Source organism: Protopterus annectens, chromosome 9.part0 (genome assembly GCF_019279795.1).
Source record: "Protopterus annectens isolate FY-2018-M chromosome 9.part0, PAN1.0, whole genome shotgun sequence".
Classification (NCBI taxonomy): domain Eukaryota; kingdom Metazoa; phylum Chordata; order Ceratodontiformes; family Protopteridae; genus Protopterus; species Protopterus annectens.
In genome coordinates this window covers 749,336,768-749,357,045 of record NC_056743.1, presented here as the reverse complement: position 1 = coordinate 749,357,045, position 20,278 = coordinate 749,336,768, and the positions used below count along the sequence as shown (strand labels likewise).

The 20,278-nt window shown below is 39.1% G+C and overlaps 1 protein-coding gene across 1 annotated transcript in view; it reads left to right on the top strand.

Moving 5' to 3' along the window:
• LOC122810586 (tetraspanin-4-like) overlaps positions 1–14,658 on the top strand; it is a 662,136-nt gene extending 647,478 nt beyond the window's left edge. The window contains exon 8 of the mRNA XM_044082164.1: positions 14,142–14,658. Coding sequence (XP_043938099.1) covers positions 14,142–14,210 — 69 coding nt within the window. The 3' untranslated portion in view covers positions 14,211–14,658. The remainder of the gene's footprint in view (positions 1–14,141) is intronic.
• Positions 14,659–20,278: the final 5,620 nt, after the last annotated feature.

The window sequence follows — 20,278 nt, the reverse complement described above, 5'->3', positions numbered from 1 at the left end:
TAGTTGGAAGAGCACATCATGTGTATACTCCAAACCTGGCTATGAGAAAGCGACCTAGACCTTTAATAGTAAAGATGCAATCCTACCAGCAGGAGGAGTTGATTTTGACAAAGTACTAAAAGTGAGAGACAACAGTGTGTTTGTGGGGAATGATTACTCATTGTACACCAGGCAGAAGTGAAGCAACTTTATTCCACTGTTCAGGGAATATTGAAACACAGGTGTGAGATTCAAACTGCTATAGCCAGCTGTCTTCAAAGTATTCTTCCCTGGAGGGACAAAATCATTTTTTGAAGTACATGCTAAGGAGGAAATACAAAAGTTCGTCTAACAAAAAATGATCTGTCAAACAGAAAGATTCTTCTTCATGTTCTGGTAATAAAGACAACAGAGAAGACTGTACCTGTGAAAATTTTTCCAATGTTTCAAAAGAAAATGTTAGAGTGAAGGAAGGGAGCATGAGAGTTGATTAGCAGAATTGAGAATACATTAGAAATGAAGCAGAAACAGGATCTGGGAGATGGAGATGAACAGTAAAAAACTTAAATGTGGGATTACAGTGTAATAATTGTGTGTGAAATATGAAAGAACAAGAAAATCTGGAAATATTGGACTTTTTCAGAATTTGTTGGACTTCTGAGGGACTCTAAAGCATATGCTCTACTTCATGTCATTAATGTTCAAAAATGCTTTGGGGAAGGGAAGAGGAAGGAGAAGATTAACTGTAAGTAAATAATTTTTTCCCTACTAGTACTATTTTTGTGGTGTATGGTTTTCTTTGCATGCTACAAAGTAAAGTTTTCTCAATTACTTTTAAATGCAATGGGGATTGTAAACAGGTGCTGTTCTTTTTCCTTATCTATCTCCATTCTCTCTTCTTGTTCAGTTTTAAGAAATGTAGGTAATGTAATAAAAAAACTGGTTAAAAGAGCATGACAAAAGAAAAAAAATGTGCTTTTTCTCATTCTTGCATGGGGAAATGACTGGATTAAGGACTTTAGATTGATTTAGTAACAAGTTTTAAGAGTAAGCAAGTAAATGAAAAAGAATATTGAATATTATTGAGGCTTTTTCTAGCAAATACATGTATGCTCAGTAACAATTCTGTAGCTGGTCTTCATGTTTCCATGGAAACAATCTGATAAGGAGAAACTGCCTACAGTCTGGTGGAGAGTGATTGGCTGGAGAAAAATTGACTAAGAGATCATGTTCTCTCTGAAAGCATTCAGGGGTTTTCTCAGCTGGGAGAGCTATAAAGAATAGACAAAACTAATTAGCACTTAGTAGAGGCTCAGGCTGCACCATGTCTTAGCATGTTTAACCTTTCTTTTAGGTTAACTCAAGTCTATCACTGTGGCTGTCAGTTTGGGACTTTTGTTCCTATTAGGAGGGTAAAACTACAGTATTTGAAGATGTGCATAGTTTTGTGTCTAAGTATTAAGTTAATAATGTATTGGGGTGGGTTTGTTTTTTTATTTGAGGGCTTTCAGTAAAACAAAAAGTTTTGTAAGACGTCACATAGGCTTCAAATGGATATGACTAACAGCTGCATAAAAGTTCAACCTGTCAGTGTATGCATGTAACACAAAAGGTGGAACTAGACATTTAACAAAAAAGGTGTTATACATAAAAGGTAGGAATAATAACTTTTTAATGCAATGATGCGTTCTGTAATGTCTCTAAATGTCAAGGACCTCACAGATAAATACAAAAAAGAGTGTAGTGAACTATATTAAAAATGTAGAGTGCAAATAGCTATGTTACAGGAGACATACATAGAAAAAAAATGAACATGTGAATTTGATAAAGAAAGGTTTTCAGAATGGTTATTCAACAGAATACCTGGGACAAAGGAAGAGAGAAGTACTTATATTAATTGCAAGAGGAACTCCAATAGTGATATAAGAGGATAAGATAATGATGGCAGATGTGTAGTGCTAAGGGGCTACTGGCAAGGGAGGAGGATTACACTGGCATGTATTTATATTGCACCTAAAACTACTGTAATGGAGCTTAAGAAACTTCTGTGATAAATAATCAGTTTTCAGCAAGGAATATTACTTACAGGTGAGGACTGGAATATGCTTTTTAACAGTGAAGATGTGTCTGGATGGGGGCCCAAGGGAAAGTATAACAAAGCAGGGTAGATTTTTGAAAAAAAAGTATGAAAATATTTGGTATGGAAGATGTGAAGGAGTTCAGAGTGAATTAACGTATTATTCCCCAAGATATAAAAACTGGGCTTAGCTAGACAGAGTTCATATTTCACAGGAACATATGCATGTGATTGAAGGTTTTGATATGCACCCAATAACTATTTCAGATCATGCACCAGTAATAACTAAAATAAAACACAGGGTAATGAAATAAAAATGAGACTTTGACACTTTCCTACCTATCAATTGAAAAGAGAGGAATGTAAGGAATGGGTATTGGAGATTATTCAGGAGTTATTAGAAAGGACAGAAATCTCTTCTGAAAGTGCAGCTGGGGAATGGGATAAAGTTAAGGTGGAGTTTAAAAATTGAGTCAAAATACAAGAAAGGGAGCTATGGTTAAGAAGTAACAATAATTATTTAGAGGGATTGACAAATGTTAAAGTATTGCAGAATAGGGGAATCTCACAGAACAAGAGGAAGATCAACTGCTGAATGCTAAGCAGACAATAAGGAGTTTAGAAAGATTGCTGCTAAGCAACTGTTTTTTGATAATGATAGTAGAGCACAAAAATTTTAGCACAAATCCTCAGGCAACAGAAAGTAGAAAGGGCTGTAACCAAGCTTAGGGAGCCTGTAACAAGGAAGGTAACAAGAGGTCCTGTAGAGGTATTAGAAATATTTCAGAAATTCTGTGAAAGTCTTTATAAAGCAGAGACATATGGAAATCAAGAAAGCATACAAATGGAAATGTTTATGGAAGAATTATAAATCCCAAGGTTAGCAGCAGATGAGGCTCAATTACTAATGGTTAGGAAAGGAGAAGATGAGATAAAAATTGTGATGTATAGCCATTCTACAGGAAAGTCCCGAGGAATAAATGGTATTCCTGTGGAAGCTAAGAGGGAAAAAAATGAAAAAGATCTAGAAAGTTTTGTTTAACAGTATTTTAAGAGGAGAAGCACCAACATCCTGGAAGAAAGCAGTGGTAACTGTAATACCTAAAGAGGGTAAAGATCCATCAGACCCAGCTTCATATATACCCACTTCAATATTAAAACATGATTATAAAGTGTTTGTGCCTATAATGGCTACAAGAATGACCAAAATAATGCCAAAATTGATAGATATGTATCTGTGTGGTTTTCTGGAGGGGACACAAACATTAACAGAACATTGATGATCCAGAGGGAAGCAGAATGTAAGAAAATACCATTGTTGTTTGTGGGTCTTGATGCAGAGAAAGCATTTGACAGAGTAAGCTGGGACTTTGAGTAGGGCAATGGAAGCATTTGTATTCCCAGAAAAAAATATGAGGTTGATTAAGAGGATATATGAGTGATCAGAGGGAAAATTTGAAGTGGGTGGAGTCCTCCCTGATAATGTCTGCTTGAGCAGAGGAACCAGGTAGCAGTGTCCTATTTTCACTTTGTTATTTGCATTATGTTTAAAACTGGCAAAGAAAGTAAGGGGCTCGGAAATTCAAAGATATAATTGATATGGTAGTCAAGAAAAGCTGGCTCTATTTGCAAATGGTATTGTTTTATACCTGACAAAACCAGAAACATACATTACAGTGCTGTGGAACATTTTGAAACAGTTTCACATATTTTCGGGATACAAAATTAATGAAGCTAAAACAAAGGCATTAGTGGTAAATTATGTACCCACACATGAACTCGTTCAGCAGTTTCCATATTTATGGGGGCAAATGATGCAGTTAGAAGGATGGATTAAAATGATTCTGGTGTAGCAGCTAAGGATATGTGGGAAGAGACTAACCAAAAGATAATACAAAAACTGAGAAAATGGAAGCTTTGCTAGATAAAAATGGATAGTAAGATACAGTCAAAATGTGTTTAGTCCCTTTAGTTTTATACAAGGGTCAGGCATATTTTTATCAACAAGAGGAGACATTGTAGATAGCAATTAATAAAGATCTGAAGAACTTTGTCTGGGAGGGGACAGCTGCAAAAGTTAAGTGGGATAAACGGATTCTTCCAGTAGAACAGGGTGGATTGGGATTACCCAATTGGAAGTGGTATTTCAGAGTTATATGATATATAGCAATATATGTGAAGCGTAATGTTTGTTAATGTTAATTTGTTAATACAGTTTGATTACACTTGTATAAATGTAAATTTGCTTACGTCACAAGTAATAATTCAGTAAAGGTGTTTAAAAAAAAAAAGCAGACTGCATCCTAAGTGACTGTTTGTCAACATTCAAGGCTATCCTAACCCCAAGACCATAGCTACCTATAAAGAATTATTCTCAGAGTCCCTATACAAACATGCAAATGGCTGCACAGAGGCTACAGTACCTACCAGAAGTAAACCGAAAACAAACACCACTGGTGGAATCCTCACTTAAACAGGGTATATAATAAAAGAAAAGAACTCATGGCCAAAATCAGGAAGAGCAACTCCTTTAAACTCAAGTGCTCTCTTGTACAACTAAGAGGTCTAATTAAGTCCAACAAGACCAACTACAATGTCAGGATAGCCTTGCAGGCTAAGGACAATCAGAAGGCCACCTTCAGCTATGTCCAGAACCTTAAAGGTAACACACAGCAGTGTGCCTAACTGGTGGTGAACAGTACCACCTACACCAATCAGGGTGACATAAATCTACTGGCTGATAAATTCAGCTAAAACTTCACTCCGCTTAGTTCCTTCAGGTGAAATCCCCTCTAACTTATTTCCCCCAACTTTTAGCAGGGAACAGGAGCTGGCAGCACTCACTGTAGCTAAGAATACCACCTCTATAGGAGCCAACATCATCTCTGATTGCATCCTTAGTCTAAAACATGACCTATCCAGACCATTTGAGGTACTCTTCAACTACAGCCTCGAAACAGGTTACTTTCCAAGTGAATAGAGGACCGTAACTGTCATTCCTCTCCCCAAGGGTGCACCATCAACCAACTCAGTGGACTACAGACCCATCAGTTTAATGAGCCTCATTTGCTAATCCATTGAAAAGAATTGTCATGGAAATAATAAACAAGGACATTGGCAATCTACAGACATGGACCTATCCCAGTTTGGCTTTGTTAAAGTAAGATTGTGCCTACTTAACCTGGTAGACTTCTTTGAGAGGATCACCAAGGCAATGTACATTGGTAAAACAGTGCATACTGGTTATCTTGACCTGACCAAGGCATTTGTTGCAATATCCTACTCAGGCATTGTTTACAAGTTATCTGAGCTAGGCTAAATCTTTAGATAACTCCCTTTATTGCAGGCTGGTGCACAGACAGGACCCAAGAATTCAGAATCAGTGAGACCACCACCTCCAGAGACCAGTTGTCAGAAGAGTACCCCAGGGTTCCGTGCTGAGCCTGCTCTTCTGTGGTAGCTACTTCTTATAAGTCAAGACTAGTGTTCATGGCCTCTGGCTCACTAAGTTCACAGATTACTTTAAATTGGGACCTGTTATATTTTCTCCCAAGACACCAACATGTTGGAGAGGGTTTAACACAGACAAATGACTGGTGCCAAAGCCATGCCCCAAAACTCAGTTCCAAAAAGAAAATGCATTATAATGCCCTTTGGGAAACTGTCAACACAAATTAATTACTTCATTGATAAAAAAAACCTGTGTCTACCCAGTAGTAAGGGATATGCAAACATATGTAGACAGCACCCTGACCTTTGACCAACATGTTGCCAAGATAGTGAAAAAAATCATTGTATGCCACCCAACTTGTACATAAAATTATGGCATCCAGGTACAAGAAACTGTATTACCACTCTACTTGGCCTTTATCAGATCTATCGAGTACAGTGCCCCCCTTGGCATGTACTAACTAGACACTTGCAACAGTTGGAAAACCCCCAAAGGCATCTCACCAGGAGAATTCAGGGCATGAATACCCTGTTTTACATGGATCAGGTAAAGGCTGTTTCCCTGTATTCAATCTCCTACAGGCTGCTAAGAGGGGGATCTTTGTCTAGCTTAGAGGGCTTCCTCAAACACAGCTGTGATGGATCTGTTGCGCATGAGCATAGCAAATGGCACCAGAAACACTATATCTAGGGATCTGGACTTCACTTGTGATATAAACAGAATGTGCTGAAGAGACAGATGTATGTCCCAAAAGATCCATGTGCTGTTTAACAGGCTTCCCATCCATGTATCTCAGAGTTCCTCCCTGACCTTATTGAAACAATAACCTTGACAATTGGATGGACAACATAAAGTGATCCCCAGGGGCCTCCGAGTGTTAAATATGCCCAGCTATGGTCATGCCTTTCTGGAGTTACTAACTAGATGGCAACAACTCAACCTTAAGTTTAGTACCGAGTATATACAGCTGCTTATCGACTTTTTCTTCCCCAGAGAGAAAGAGCTGTGTGCTGAAATCCTCAGGCAGCAGAATGACATTGTGCTGAGTTTTTCCAGTGATATGATCAATGATAAGCTGGATAATTTGCATGACAGTATTTCAGCTTATGAGAAACGGCTGCAATCTGCTAAAATGAAGAACTTATACAGGGACTTACAAAATTTTCTGAATGGAGCAGTGCTTTCCTGGTCAAGGGATCGGATTTCTACAACCAGAGATTCAGAATCTACTTCTGACAGGCAAGAACATGACAGTAACTCTGCCACTACACTAAAGGGCGATATGCGATCTGTTACATTGGAAAAGCAGGAAGTTGTGAGTGTAATTAACCAGGCCTCTAGAATTTCATTACAACAAGTTAGAAATGCTGGTCCAGTGCCTACCATGAATACAGGATCTTTTAAGGTAGATAATAACAACAGTAACTCCAGTACAAGCACCGGAACAGCTCCCACTGTACAAGATGTTCAGTCATAGTGTTTTTCTAGCACAGAATTCGACAGCCATTCCATTTTCTGTAACAAATCCCCTCCTCATCAAAGAAAGGCGCAGGAGCTTAAAGAGGAAAGGGAAATTGCAATGTACAGAGACTCACAATCAACTGTGAAATGGCACAAGTACTGAATACAGACTTAGTTTTTAATATTTCATCTACAGAACAACCACACCTCAGCTATCTCTGTTGAATAAAGGTATATCCTTTATTCCAGCTAGGAAAGCTGAGCTTGCTGAACTTCTTAAAGACCTTAGGTTATTTGGTCGATCTTTATCATTAAAAACAGTTTTTCAAGGTAATTCCACTGTAAATGAAAATTATTTAAAAAAAAAACTAGTACCTTTATTCCAATGCCTCATCCAACAATAGAGGCCTTTATTACCTTATGTGAAAAACAGTTTAGAGAGATGTTTGATAAGGACATTAAACCATCTTTTTATAACATGACTTCAGAAGACTATGATGCTCTTGTTGAATTGAAAAGCATGTACTCAACAGAAGTTAGACCAGCTGATAAAGGTGGCAGTATTGTAGCGCTAGACTGTATGATGAGATACTTATTCTTGTATTCCTAGAACTTATGTCACGGGCATTCTAGAGAAGGTTTCTTTTTTGATTTTTGACTTATTAATGACGGGCCTTATTACTGAAAGTTTATTTAATTATTTTAATATGGAGCACCCCCTCATTCCCACAATCTATGACCTTCCTAAAATTCATAAGAACTTACATTCTCCCCCAGTGAGGCCAATATCAGGTAAAGACTGGAGTACGGAGCCACTATCCATCTTTATCGAGAAAAATCTACACCCATTATTAGATGAATGTGAAACAGTGTTAAAGAATACTAAATCATTTCTGTCTAGACTGGCTGACAAGGTTTCTGCTGGATCGACTGATTATATGTTTACTTTGGATATAGCATTGCTGTTCACTGTTATTCCTAATGAATGGAGTGTTGAGAAAGTTAGAGCATTTTTGAACCACAAGAAATGTTTCACCAACGACAAGGTTAATTTGTTATGCACCCTTCTTGAAATTGTATTAGGGAATAATGTTTTCATTTTTGAAAATGAACATTTTCTGCAGATGGTTGACATAGCCATGGGAACTGCCTGCGCCAATACTTATGCCAACCCTACAGTGGTTCAATGGGATAAAACGTTTTTGTTGCACAATAATGCCTTTTCAGACTATATTATGTGGTATGTGTGTTTCGTGGGTGGTATGTTTTTGCTTTGGCAAGGCATTCAGTCAAAACTGGAGGTGTTTGTGACCTACATGCATAGTACCACCAGTTTCCTTAGATTTACCTACAATTACTCCTCTGCAGAGATAGATTTCTTAGATGTGAAGGTCAGTAAAACAGAACTTAATACCTTATGTACTAGTGTATTTAGGAAACCAACTAGGAAGAACACCTTTTTGCATAAAAATAGTATGCACCCTAAGCACGTTACACGGAATGTGTTGAAAGGCCAGGTTTATCGAATAATGAGGTTACATAATGATGACTCTTTACTTATACACAGAGGTTATAAGGGGAAAGAAATTGATGCCTGTATCACCAATGCTTGGCAAGAAAGGGAAAGGAGATGTAAGGCCTATTGTAATAATTCAGAGGCACCCCATAGTCCACAGGCGTTATCTGTTATGGCTGATGCTTTGAGGGTACCCTTACCCTATTCCAGTGACATTAGTAATTACTGCAACGTTATAAAAAAGAACTGGAATATTTTACACATGGTAGAAGAACTGAAGGGCATCCTAGATACCACACCACACTTTACTTTTAAAAACAAGTCACTTAAGAAGCATTTGTGTTATAGATCACAGCATCACAATGGAACTGTTAGATCCAGCAGGAAGGGCACTTTTGCCTGTAGGTCTTGTGTAGCATGTAAGCATATTCTTACAGGTTCGGTTTATATACATCCCTATGTGAGTTTTAAAATAGAGTTAGACTTCTATGCTGACTGCAAAACTACCAACATTGTTTATTTTAGTAGCGGTCAGATTTGTCATGCCTTTTGTATAGGCATGACTAATAGGTCTTTGAAAGACAGAATTTTGGAACATTACAGGGATATTAGAAACAAAAGAGAGACCACTGCTTTAGCAAAACACATAATTCAGCATGGCCCAGGGCATAATTTTAAGTTCTTAGTTCTGCAGGTATTGGACATGGGAATTAGAGGGGGCGATGCTGTTAACCGTACAGGAGTTGCAGAACAAAAGTGGATTTTACTGTTTAATGCAGAGAAACCACCTGGTTTAAATGGGGTATCTAGCCTCAAACCTTTTCTGAAAGCACGTCCACTCAAACATTAGCTTTCATTTCTGTACAATATTATATATATGCACATAATATTTTATATTTTCTTGCTTGTGTAATTTCTAATGTTTTACTTTTTAGGTTTTGCAACTTGAACTTGTGTGCAGTTTTTCCTGTGACTATACCTTTTATTCTAAATGGCTTAATTGATTTTAGGAATTCATTGGTTAGTCTCATTTTAAACTGAGTGCTGTTTCATTCACTTTTCAGTCTGATGAAGTGATGTTGTAATCACGAAAGCGCTTACTTTTAACATTTTATTTTATTTTGAATAAACATTTTTCAGTACTCAGCCATGTCAGTGCGGTATTTATTATTTTTTAATCATAAATTTAGCCCCAGCCTGGACCTCCATGTCCCTTACGGACAGAGGCCATCAATAAGAAAAGCATTATCCTAACACCCCCCTCATAACCCCTTAGTTACCTCCCTACCAACATGTCCTCCTATACCGATGCCCATGATACTCAGGATCCAAATGAGTTTGGAGTGAGCGGCTTGACTTGTAAGTGTCCCAATGGTCATTAGTCTGGTAACAGCCTATGAACCTAAATAATTGAGAATAGAGATGCAGCAGTCATTTAAAACTTTGCTGGTGCAAGTAATTCACCAGCTACATTTAACAGTGAAGATAGAAAACATACTGATTGTCAAGCATACAGTACTGCATAAATATCATAACTATGCAACTTATATAGAACAGTCATCATGATGTTTTATACCGTTGCCATAAACTTAATGTCTTGCATTACTTAAAAAATATTCATGTAAAACCCTAAGTAGTCCAATTATCCTGTTTGGTGCATCATCCAATTTAAATATGTAATCAAACTTAAGTAATTTACATAGTGGCAGTAGTCCAATGGGTAAGTAATCTTTCTGGGTATCTGTCAGTTCATTGCCTGGTCAGTTCTGTATCTTTGAATATAAATGCAAAAACTCAAACTGAGAAAACACAAAATTCCAGGGCTTCTCAGATGAAGTTTTGTCTCAATTTGACATAAAAGCAAGATTTTCTCAGAAGAAAATATTTAAATGCATGCGCCTATTTAAATACATTCAAACTGACAGACACAGCTTGTGTCGTAGATTTCTTTGCATAGCAATGCTTATACAGTCTCATATCTTGCCACTGTAGAAAGCATAATCACATTTTGCTAAATATACCACTCCTCTTGATTAGCAATTGCAATGTTCTTCGGCTACCATGGATCAAGAGAAACTTGTTACAGAAACATTTCCCTTCATTAATGCCTACACTGTTGACAAAAAGACACATTTAAAAGTACCTGTCTGCTTTTGTGACATAAACCCCTGTTACAAGCATTCCTTGTCATGTTCAGGTTTTAAAACATGTTATTCTTTCTACTTGATCATTTTGATTTGTATCCCCAGGATGGTGACTTTGAAGGCCAGTTAGAGAAGGCAAAATAAAAGTAGAGGCTTAAGCTGAATGCCACAACACCCCCCAGGGATCAGTTAAACCATTTGAGTTAGCAGTGTGCTAAAAGTGAGGATGCAACACCACCACCATTAAAATTAGTAGTTCTTGCATGTATTTCTAATTGTAGAAGCACGCACTGGTCTATTTAATCAACTGCTTGTGTTTTCAATGTTGTTGGTTAATGTTAAACACCTGCATGCAGTTAACTACTTTGTTCCAAAAAAAAAGTCTTGTTTTTAATAACGTGTTACGTGTTAAGATGAAAATGATAAAAATTAAAATTAATCAAAGAAGTCCTTGGTGTTCTGGGTTTTGTCACTTTGAGAGTCACTATAATCAGTGAGCTCCAGCAACAGATATTTACCATAATCAACAACTGTTACATCGTCTGGTTCCCCACCAATGGGGCTCCCTTACGCTAATGAAACTAAGTACATTTTACAGATATTTAATTGACATCTACTAAAGGTGTTCGGATAGATCTTCATTGGTGACTCTTCCACAGACATTCACACCATAGTAAAATGGCTGATAATTTTCTTGTTGTTGTTTGTCTTTCGGCATTTCCCAGTTAGGGGTCGCCACAGCGGAATTCCGGTCCGCTAATGATTGGCAGTAATTTTCACAAACGCCGAGGTGCCAGCTCGACGTTCAACCTTCAACAAAGGCACACCCATTTACGCATGTCCTTCGAATGCCCACCCAACTGCGGGGAGGACATGCAGACTCCACACAGAAGGCACTCCCCACATTCTGGCCGAGAATCGAACGGGAGAACCTCTTGCTGTGAGGCAACAATGCTACCACTGCACCCACCATGGTTGTCATTGAAACCATTGCTGTTAGATGAGTGAGAAGTACAATATTCTTTTCTGTCAGCAGACAATATGTGATTTGCCAGTTAGGGGTGGGCTAAAAAATAATATAAGCCTTCTGATTACATCCCAATCACTCCGTGTTAGCCATATTAAAATAGAGACATTTTCTTTAAAAGTATTGTTGTTGACTAGATTAACTTTAACAAATTATTACAAAAAAAGTTTGAAATCTAGCATGAAAAGGCACCTATTACCCACTTACAAGGTATGAAAAATGAAATAGAATCATTGCAGTGTTTTTAATGAATAATGCTTATCTTTCGCCAAGGACAGAGTGAGTTAATAAATATATGCCTGTCTCTTTACCAGAAAAGTTAATTGTGCTCAATATTCCTGTTTAACTGGAAACTTTCGTCAGTATCAGCAGAACTAGGACTTCTAGTATTTTTGTTATTGGGTGAAAGGTTTTTCACAAATCTCACATTGTTGAAACTGACTTTCAGATTCAGCATTTTCCAAACACTGGAAATTACTAGTACTCTACAAATTCAGCATTTCTCAAACACTTGAAAGTACTACCAAGATAAAACGATGGAAACATTCTATAGGGACAAGCCCCATATGTACCTCATGTGGGAGCCTGCTCTTCCCACAACACCTACATATGTATTACAATGCTGAGGTTGCTCTGCCTTTTGGAAGAGCCACCCCCCATCCAAGTTCATACAACTTTGGAGTTATAATATTAAATAGGAGGTATGGGGTACAGTGGGTTTACCACCATGCAGGTATTACATTTTATTTTATTAGTACTTGCTGATTTAATGAATCCAGTACTTAACCAGGTCAACAAGGAGTATGGTCTTTTTGTAGAAGATGCTTGCCTTGTCATTCTTTCTGTGTATATTAATTTATGCCTGTAAGACCGAAGACAATTTCTTATAGACGGAGAAAGATTCTAGACCCTGTGCTAATTTGAATCTTCAGCCTGATAGGGAAAATTGAAGCTTCAATACTTTTTCATGTGGAAATTTTATCAGAGATGAGTTTTTTTTTTTTTTTTTTTGGAACGGTTAGGGTAGAAATTTTATACTGATGTTTTTCTAATAGTGCCCTACACAGTGCAAACTGTAACTTGTTTCCTTTCAAAAAGTGACACTGCATGCTATTTTTTAGCACCAATCACCATGAAAGCTTTGTGTATACTAAAGGTCACTATTTATAACTAATTTTATCAGTCAAGATCACTATGCATGAATCATTTCCCCATAGAACTTCCAATTAGTTTCTTCTATAAAACATCACATCCACCTTCTGTTGCTTTCAGCTCAATTTTGTGTATGTGTGTGTGTGTGTGTGTGTGTGTGTGTGTGTGTAAACTACTCTGCATAAGTAATTTCCCCTATATGTGTAGTAATTAAAGTGTTTAGTTTGGTGCTGGAGCCTAAGTACCTTAAAGGGTTTGACTCTAAATAATAAAAACATTAAGACTTACAATAAAATATTAAAAATAAAACAGCTAAACATGTCCAGTATGGAAAGTCAAAACAATAAAATTAACTAAAACACTTTGACTGCACAGCGAGTAGCTAACTATGTTTATGTCACAATTCATCCAAGTTTTAGGTACACCCTCCTAAATAAATAACACTTACGGGGCATCCTAAAAGAGGACTTGGTCTTACCAACCTCAAGCTAGGAAAGTACCGAGTTCCACAGCTCGAGCTAAATAAGCAAAAGTATAGCAAGCAAATGACTTCATACAGCTCAATGGAACCAGAGATGACAACTCTGTGTATATGGAATCAACAGAGGTTTTAAAAATAGGGAACTCTGGTTATGCAGGACTCCAAAATGTTAATTCTGACCATGCCATGCTTGTCATCTAGTGAAATGTTCACAATTCCCACAAAAGGGAAGTCATATGATTATAAAAAGTGTCTGCCATTGTACTTGGAATAGAATTTTGCATCCAGTGCAGCTGAGCTGAGTCAGTATACTTAAGGCCAAGGTACAAAGTATTGCAGCAATCAAATTAGAATGACAGCATGAATGAGTATTTTGAAGTACGTTCCCCAAGATAAAAATTAAGTTATTTTGTAATCACTAACAACTGCATTGTTCAGGAGCAGCAAGGCTCCACATCTGTGTCAAAAATTCCAACCTGTTATCACACAGAACACTACTAGGGACAAATGCAGGACACGAGAAAGCCATGCAGTGGCATTTACTAACATAATTTCATTTTCCCTAGTCTTGGATTTTGCCAATTCTTATTTAGATTTATTTAGCCAATCTAGTACTAAATCAAAGAAGTTTCCAATAAGGTTGAAATTAGAGATATGTTTTGAGAAAAGGAGGTAAAGCTGAATGTCAACAGCAAAACAAAGAATTATGATCAGGTGATACCACAAAGATCCTTAAGAGGCTCCCCCCCCATGCACTACAGTGGTACTGAATGCTATTCCTCATGATAATCTAATAGTATATACCTGTTGACATACACATGTGTTCATCATACTTGTCTCTTCTCTTCCCTAGATACTTGGCCTGCTCTTTTCCATGGTGATGTACTGCCAGGTGGTGAAATCAGAAAAGATGTATGAATGATTCTCCATTCCAAGTCAAGGGCCATCACAGGCAAACCTCTTCAGAAGTCTTAAGACCTTATGCTGATCAAAATCAAAGGCACATCATGTCATTTTGCTTTTGCCTTCTGCAGCTTAATCTGGACTAAGGAGCTGCTGGCTTCTGCTTTCTACTGAAGTCAGTGTTGCTTTGAATGGCAACATTAGTTTATGCTTTGCAAATCCGCCTGCCACTGAATTGTGTTTACTTTTTTTTTTATTCTTTTATTTTTTTTAAGTCATTATATAGCATTTGACATGGCAGCTACAGAGCAAACTAAAATTTATTCTATATTCATTGACTTTTTTGTAAATTATGACGCAAGTTCTCAAACTTAACACTTGAGTGATGTGTTACTGAATGGAATGAAAAATGTGTCCTTATTAATCATTCATGTCTGCATTAAAGTATAGCATCTCTTTTAATATGATTAACTGTTCCAGTGCAGTTTTATTATAGAACAAGGATAATGTATTTTAATTGTGCAATATATATGAAGCATTTACACCAGAAGAGTGCTAATGAAGTCCAGGAGATTTTTAACAAGACAAAATAAAAGACAACAGGCAATATTATTGGCAGTCTTGTACCCTCATTATGGAGAACAGGGAAGACAATAGTTGATTATGGTTAATCATGTAACTGCATCAGTGTAAGAGGTCTTCATTGCATAGTTGCCAAAACATTCTCAGTTTGCTTAGGGGGTGACATGTCTTCCTGATCACATCTCCCCTAATGTCTTGGAATATTTTCACATTAATCATCTGTACTGTGAGATCACAGTTGTAAGAGACTTTTTTTTTTTTTTTACTCTTAATGGTGTTTCACTTTTCTCATTAATGGGGCAACCGTGAAGTTGGTATATAATCATCACTTAGTTTTTGATACAGCCCATATTTTCTACAACCGTGTTGTCAACAAGTTTGAATTATCCAGTCTGCTTTTGTTAGGTTAAGTGATGCCCTACAGACAACTCATAACTACCAGGTGAAGTAGCCTACATCAGTCCACAGTTGAGGTATATATGGGCTGACATTTGTAAAATTACAATAAGATGTCAGTCACAGGGGTTGATATAATGAAAAAATAGTATCTTGAACCATATGCTGCTGTGCTGGTTAATCAACAGGATCGCATTTTTAACTGTTTTCCTTGCCATCTGCTAATTTACATTGGACACAAATCTCAAAGTGAAGGATAAACTACATTTTTTGCATCTTTGAAGGCAGCTGCCTGTCTTAAAATGGATTCATTCACTCCTTCCTCCAAGCTTCATCATTTCTTATTTCACGGAGGATTGCCAACAAAAAACACCACCAAATCCAGTACAGTGCTGATGTTCATCGTGTTTCACTGTTGCAGTCATGACTGTAGGGTTCTCCCCTGCCGGTAGGCAGTCCTCGGTCGGCCAGAATCCCAAAGTCTGGGTCCAGTGTCGGCTGTTCAACCATGCTCCCTGATGTCAGAGCGCCAGGAGTACAAAGCTGACAGCCGACGCCATGTTCTCCAGTCTTTCTTGCCGTGCGGTGATAGCAGTTCGCAAGTGCCGGTCGGCTGACTCCTGACAATCTTTTCTGAAAAACTTCAGTCCGAAGACTTTCTTCTCCACTCAAAGCTAAGTACCCCGTTGGGGAAACTTTTTCTTGCTCCAGTCCGATGTCAGAAAAAGTTAATAATTGTATTTCATGTGGGAAGCAAATACCTCATAAGGATTTTCATTCTTACTGTATTCTTTGCTTAGGCCCTGACCACGACGTAGCTAGTTGTCGGTTTTGTGCTAGATTCAGTCAACGTACAATTAAACGAAGGTACGATTTTGCATTTCATTACTTCGGTAGGCGTTTTAATTATAAAATGCCGTCGGATACAGTTCCAGCTACCGGAGTTCACAAAAGACGCAAGGACAAAGACAGGCCTCCAAGGTCCAAATCTGACGATATCGCACAAGCGGAGCCAGCTTCAGGTTCGGTCGTTGTCAGTGAGGCGCTTTTGCAGCCCCTGTCGTCGGCCATTTCAGAACCGATGGCCGAAACGGACTCCCACGAGGAGCCAACTAGGCCTTTGAATATTTCTATTGCAGGACCTTCGGACAATGCTCCTTCAGATGGGTCCGGAGCCGCTGTGCAGGTACCGGCTTCCGAAGGGGTTTTCAGGCCTACTCAGCTTCTAATAAAGGCAAAGCCAAAGGCAGAGACTCCTTCCAAATCAAAGACTGCAACACAGGCCTCTTCTGAACTGGCTCCCAAGTCACAGAAATAGTTACTTAAGATGGCGGAGGATTTACTTACTATGATCAGGGGTTCACATCCCCCTCCAGATAAAAAGCCAAGGCAGGAAGTTTATTATGATTCCTCTGATCAGGCTTCTGTTTCTTCAGTTTCTTCTTCTGACCAGGAATATTCTTTCCCTCCTTATGAGGATTCTGATGCTGAGGAATCCATTCCTTCAGCTTCTCCCCCTGAGGATTTCTCTTTTGGGGAAACTTTGCATGAAATGAGGGAACATTTCCACTGGGAAGGACAGGAGTATTCGGAATCTAAGAAAAGACTGAGGGATTTTCATCTTCTTCCCCAACATAGACCCCTGGCTATTCCTCCTGTTTTGGATATTGTGGATGATGCTTTTTCGGAGGCTAACTTAACCCCTGACTCTTTTCTTTCTGCTCCTGTTAAGCCTGATAGATATTACAGGGTTCCTGATTCCCACCAGTTTTTATTCAAGAACCCTACTGCTGACCCTGAAACCATTTCTCAGGGTCCTAAGGGAGTTAAGGCCGCTTCTGCTAAAAACCCCATTCCCACTGAGAAGGATTCTAGATCTTTAGAAAGATGGGGCAAAAAAGTGTACACTTCTGCTACTTTATCTATTAGGGCTTTAAACTGTCAGTTTCATATGCTGAAATACCAGCAATTTCTCTTGTCTGTTTTAAAACAAAAGCTTACTTCCATTTCTGCCTGTGCAGATGATAAGGAATTACATGACTTAATGCATGCCACTGAACAAGTTGGGAAACATGGTTTACACTGTGGATTTGATGCCTTGGAGGCTTCTTGTAGGGCTGCTGCCTCTGGCACAGTAATTAGAAGGCATGCATGGTTAAAGGAACAAAATTTGCCAGAACAAGTAAAAGCTAAATTATTGGATGCTCCTGTTCAGCATAATGTTTTGTTTGGATCAAAAGCTGAAGAGGTGATTAAAAAGATGGAGGACAAGGCGAAATCCATGCAAACAGTTAAAGATTTCTTATAAGTACAGCCACCCAGATTTAGCAGGAATTGGCCTATAAAAAATTGGTCCTTTCCCAATTCAGACAGGCCTCAGAGGGGTAGATATAGACGCTCCCGAGGAAGGCCTCAAACACAAGCCTCTTCTAGACCAAGACAGTGGACTGCTTCCACCCCTAGGGGAGGAGAGGACAGGTCACAAACTCATAGGAAACAGACTCAATGACTCCCTCTGTTGGGCTGCAGGAACTTCTTGCCTGGAAGCCCCTCTCGGAGGAAAACTTTCTCTTTTCATCGAATTGGACTCATATAACCCAAGACAAGTGGGTTCTGGATGTGGTTTCAAGAGGTTACAAATTCCATTTTCATACCCTACCAAGGCCAAGCGGATGGCCAGACCTTCCAAAACATCAATGGACAGAGGCCTTAAACCAGGTGGAAGCTCTTTTGGCTATGAAAGCCATAGAACTAGTTCCACTTTCAGAGATGGGACAAGGTTTTTACTCAAGGCTCTTTCTAGTCCCCAGGAAGCAAAATTCGTGAAGACCCATTCTGGATCTGTCAGTCTTGAACACCTTTCTAGAGATTCCAAAATTCAAGGTGCTTACTCTACAGCAGCTACTTCCAATGCTGTCCAAAAATGCATGGATGGTGACTTTGTATTTAAAGGAGGCATATTTACACATTCCCATCAGGCAGGAACGCAGAAAATACCTCAGGTTAAAGGCCGGATCGAGGCACTTTCAATTCTCTGTGCTGCCCTTTGGATTGTCTACTGTGCCCTGGGTCTTCACCAAATGCCTGGCTCCAGTAGTAGCTTACTGCAGACTCAGGGGAATTCAAATTTACCCTTATCTGGACGACTGTCTTATTCAGGCAGACAGCAAGGAGGTTTTACTCCAGCATCTACAGTTTGTTCAGGATCTCCTCAAGTTCCTGGGATTCACTGTAAACATAAAAAAGTCAAATTTGACACCCTCACAACAGATAATTTTTCTGGGCGCTTCTTTAAACACAACAACCCAGATGGCATTTCTGACATACGAAAAACAGTTTCAGCTGGCTTCAACTTTCAAAACCTTGGCAACTTTAACTCAGCTATCTGCAAGGAGATTCCTGCAGGCTTTGGGTTACATGGCCTCCTGCATCCTTCTCGTACCATATGCAAGACTACACATGAGGAAACTACAGTGGTACCTGAAAAGTGTATGGTCTCAGCATTGCCACAGTTTAGACATACTGATCTCCGTCCTGCCTTGTCTTCAAAAGGAATTCCTTTGGTGGTCCAAGGCATGTACTCTAAACAAAGGGAAACCCTTCTGTCTGCCTCCTGCCACTCAGATTCTAACAATGGATGCCTCGAATTATGCATGGGGAGCCCATTTTCAGGGCAACTGTCTGCAGGGCCTTTGGACAAAGGATCAGAAGCACCTGCATATCAATTTAAAGGAAATGTTAGCCATTCAGAAAGCTCTGATGGCCTTCAGGGATCTTCTACAACCAGGACAACTACTGATACGGACAGACAACACCACAGTTATGTGGTACATAAACAAGCAAGGGGGATCTCATTCCTACCCCCTTTGCAGACTAGCCATGGATCTATGGAACACAGCTCTAGCTTGCAATCTGGACCTTCAAGCTCAGTTTCTACCAGGGGAAGCAAAACTTCCTGGCAGACAGTCTGAGCAGAAACCTTTCAGATCCACACGAGTGGATGCTGGACACCGAAATATTCAGGATAACAGCAGTCTGGGGATGTCCTCACATAGACCTCTTTGCATCCCATCTCAATCATCAACTACAGAATTTTTGCACCAGGACTTTCCATGAACAAGCTTGGAAAGTGGATGCACTATCATTCAGTTGGAGAAACCTCTCGGGATATGCCTTTCCACCTCTTACTCTTCTTCCACGGGTATTATTAAAGATCAAACAGGACAAGCCCAAGATGATAATCTTGTTGGCCCCAAATTGGCCTCGACAGTTTTGGTACCCTACTCTGAAAAACCTATGTCTGGAGCCCCCATGGGTCTTACCACAGACCTTCTGTCCCAATATCAGGGTCAGGTTCTATACTCCCATGTCAGCACTCTCGGCCTGGTTAATCCAGGGCCTTTGATTCCTTCTCTCCTACCCAAGCAGGTTATGGATGTCATTTTAGAAGCCAGACGTCCTAGCACTAGAAAATCTTATGCAGGAAAATGGAAAAGATTTTGTTCCTGGATGCAGGCTCAGGATTCTGATCCTCTTCTTCCTAACATTCCTTTGATTTTACTTTACCTGACAGATCTCTTCCATAAGGGTCTCTCTTTCTCTTCCAATAAAATACATGCCTCTGCTATTTCCGCTCATTATAATACAGACCCCTCCAATCTTTTCCCACCAGCTCATGAGACAGTTTCTCAGAAGAGCTAAGAACTTAAGACCTCCTAGATCTCCTCCCATTCCTGCTTGGGATCTCAGCTATGTTTTGGAAAAGCTCACCTTACCTCCTTTTGAGCCTGCTGCCTCTTCTGACATCAAGTTTTTATCTTGGAAAACGGCCATCCTGTTAGCCCTGACCTCTGCCAGGAGAGTTTCAGAGTTGCAAGCTCTTATGGCTGTGGAACCTTATGTTATTTTTTATCAAGACAGGGTGTCTTTGAGGACTAATCCTACATTCATGCCTAAGGTAGTTTCCAAAGTGGCTTTAAATCAAACTATCCACTTGCCAACTTTTTTCCCCACTCCTCAAAATAAAGGGGAAAGGATCTTACATTCCTTGGATGTACACAGTCAACTACGTTTTTACCTGGACAGAACCAAGGACATCAGAATATCAGA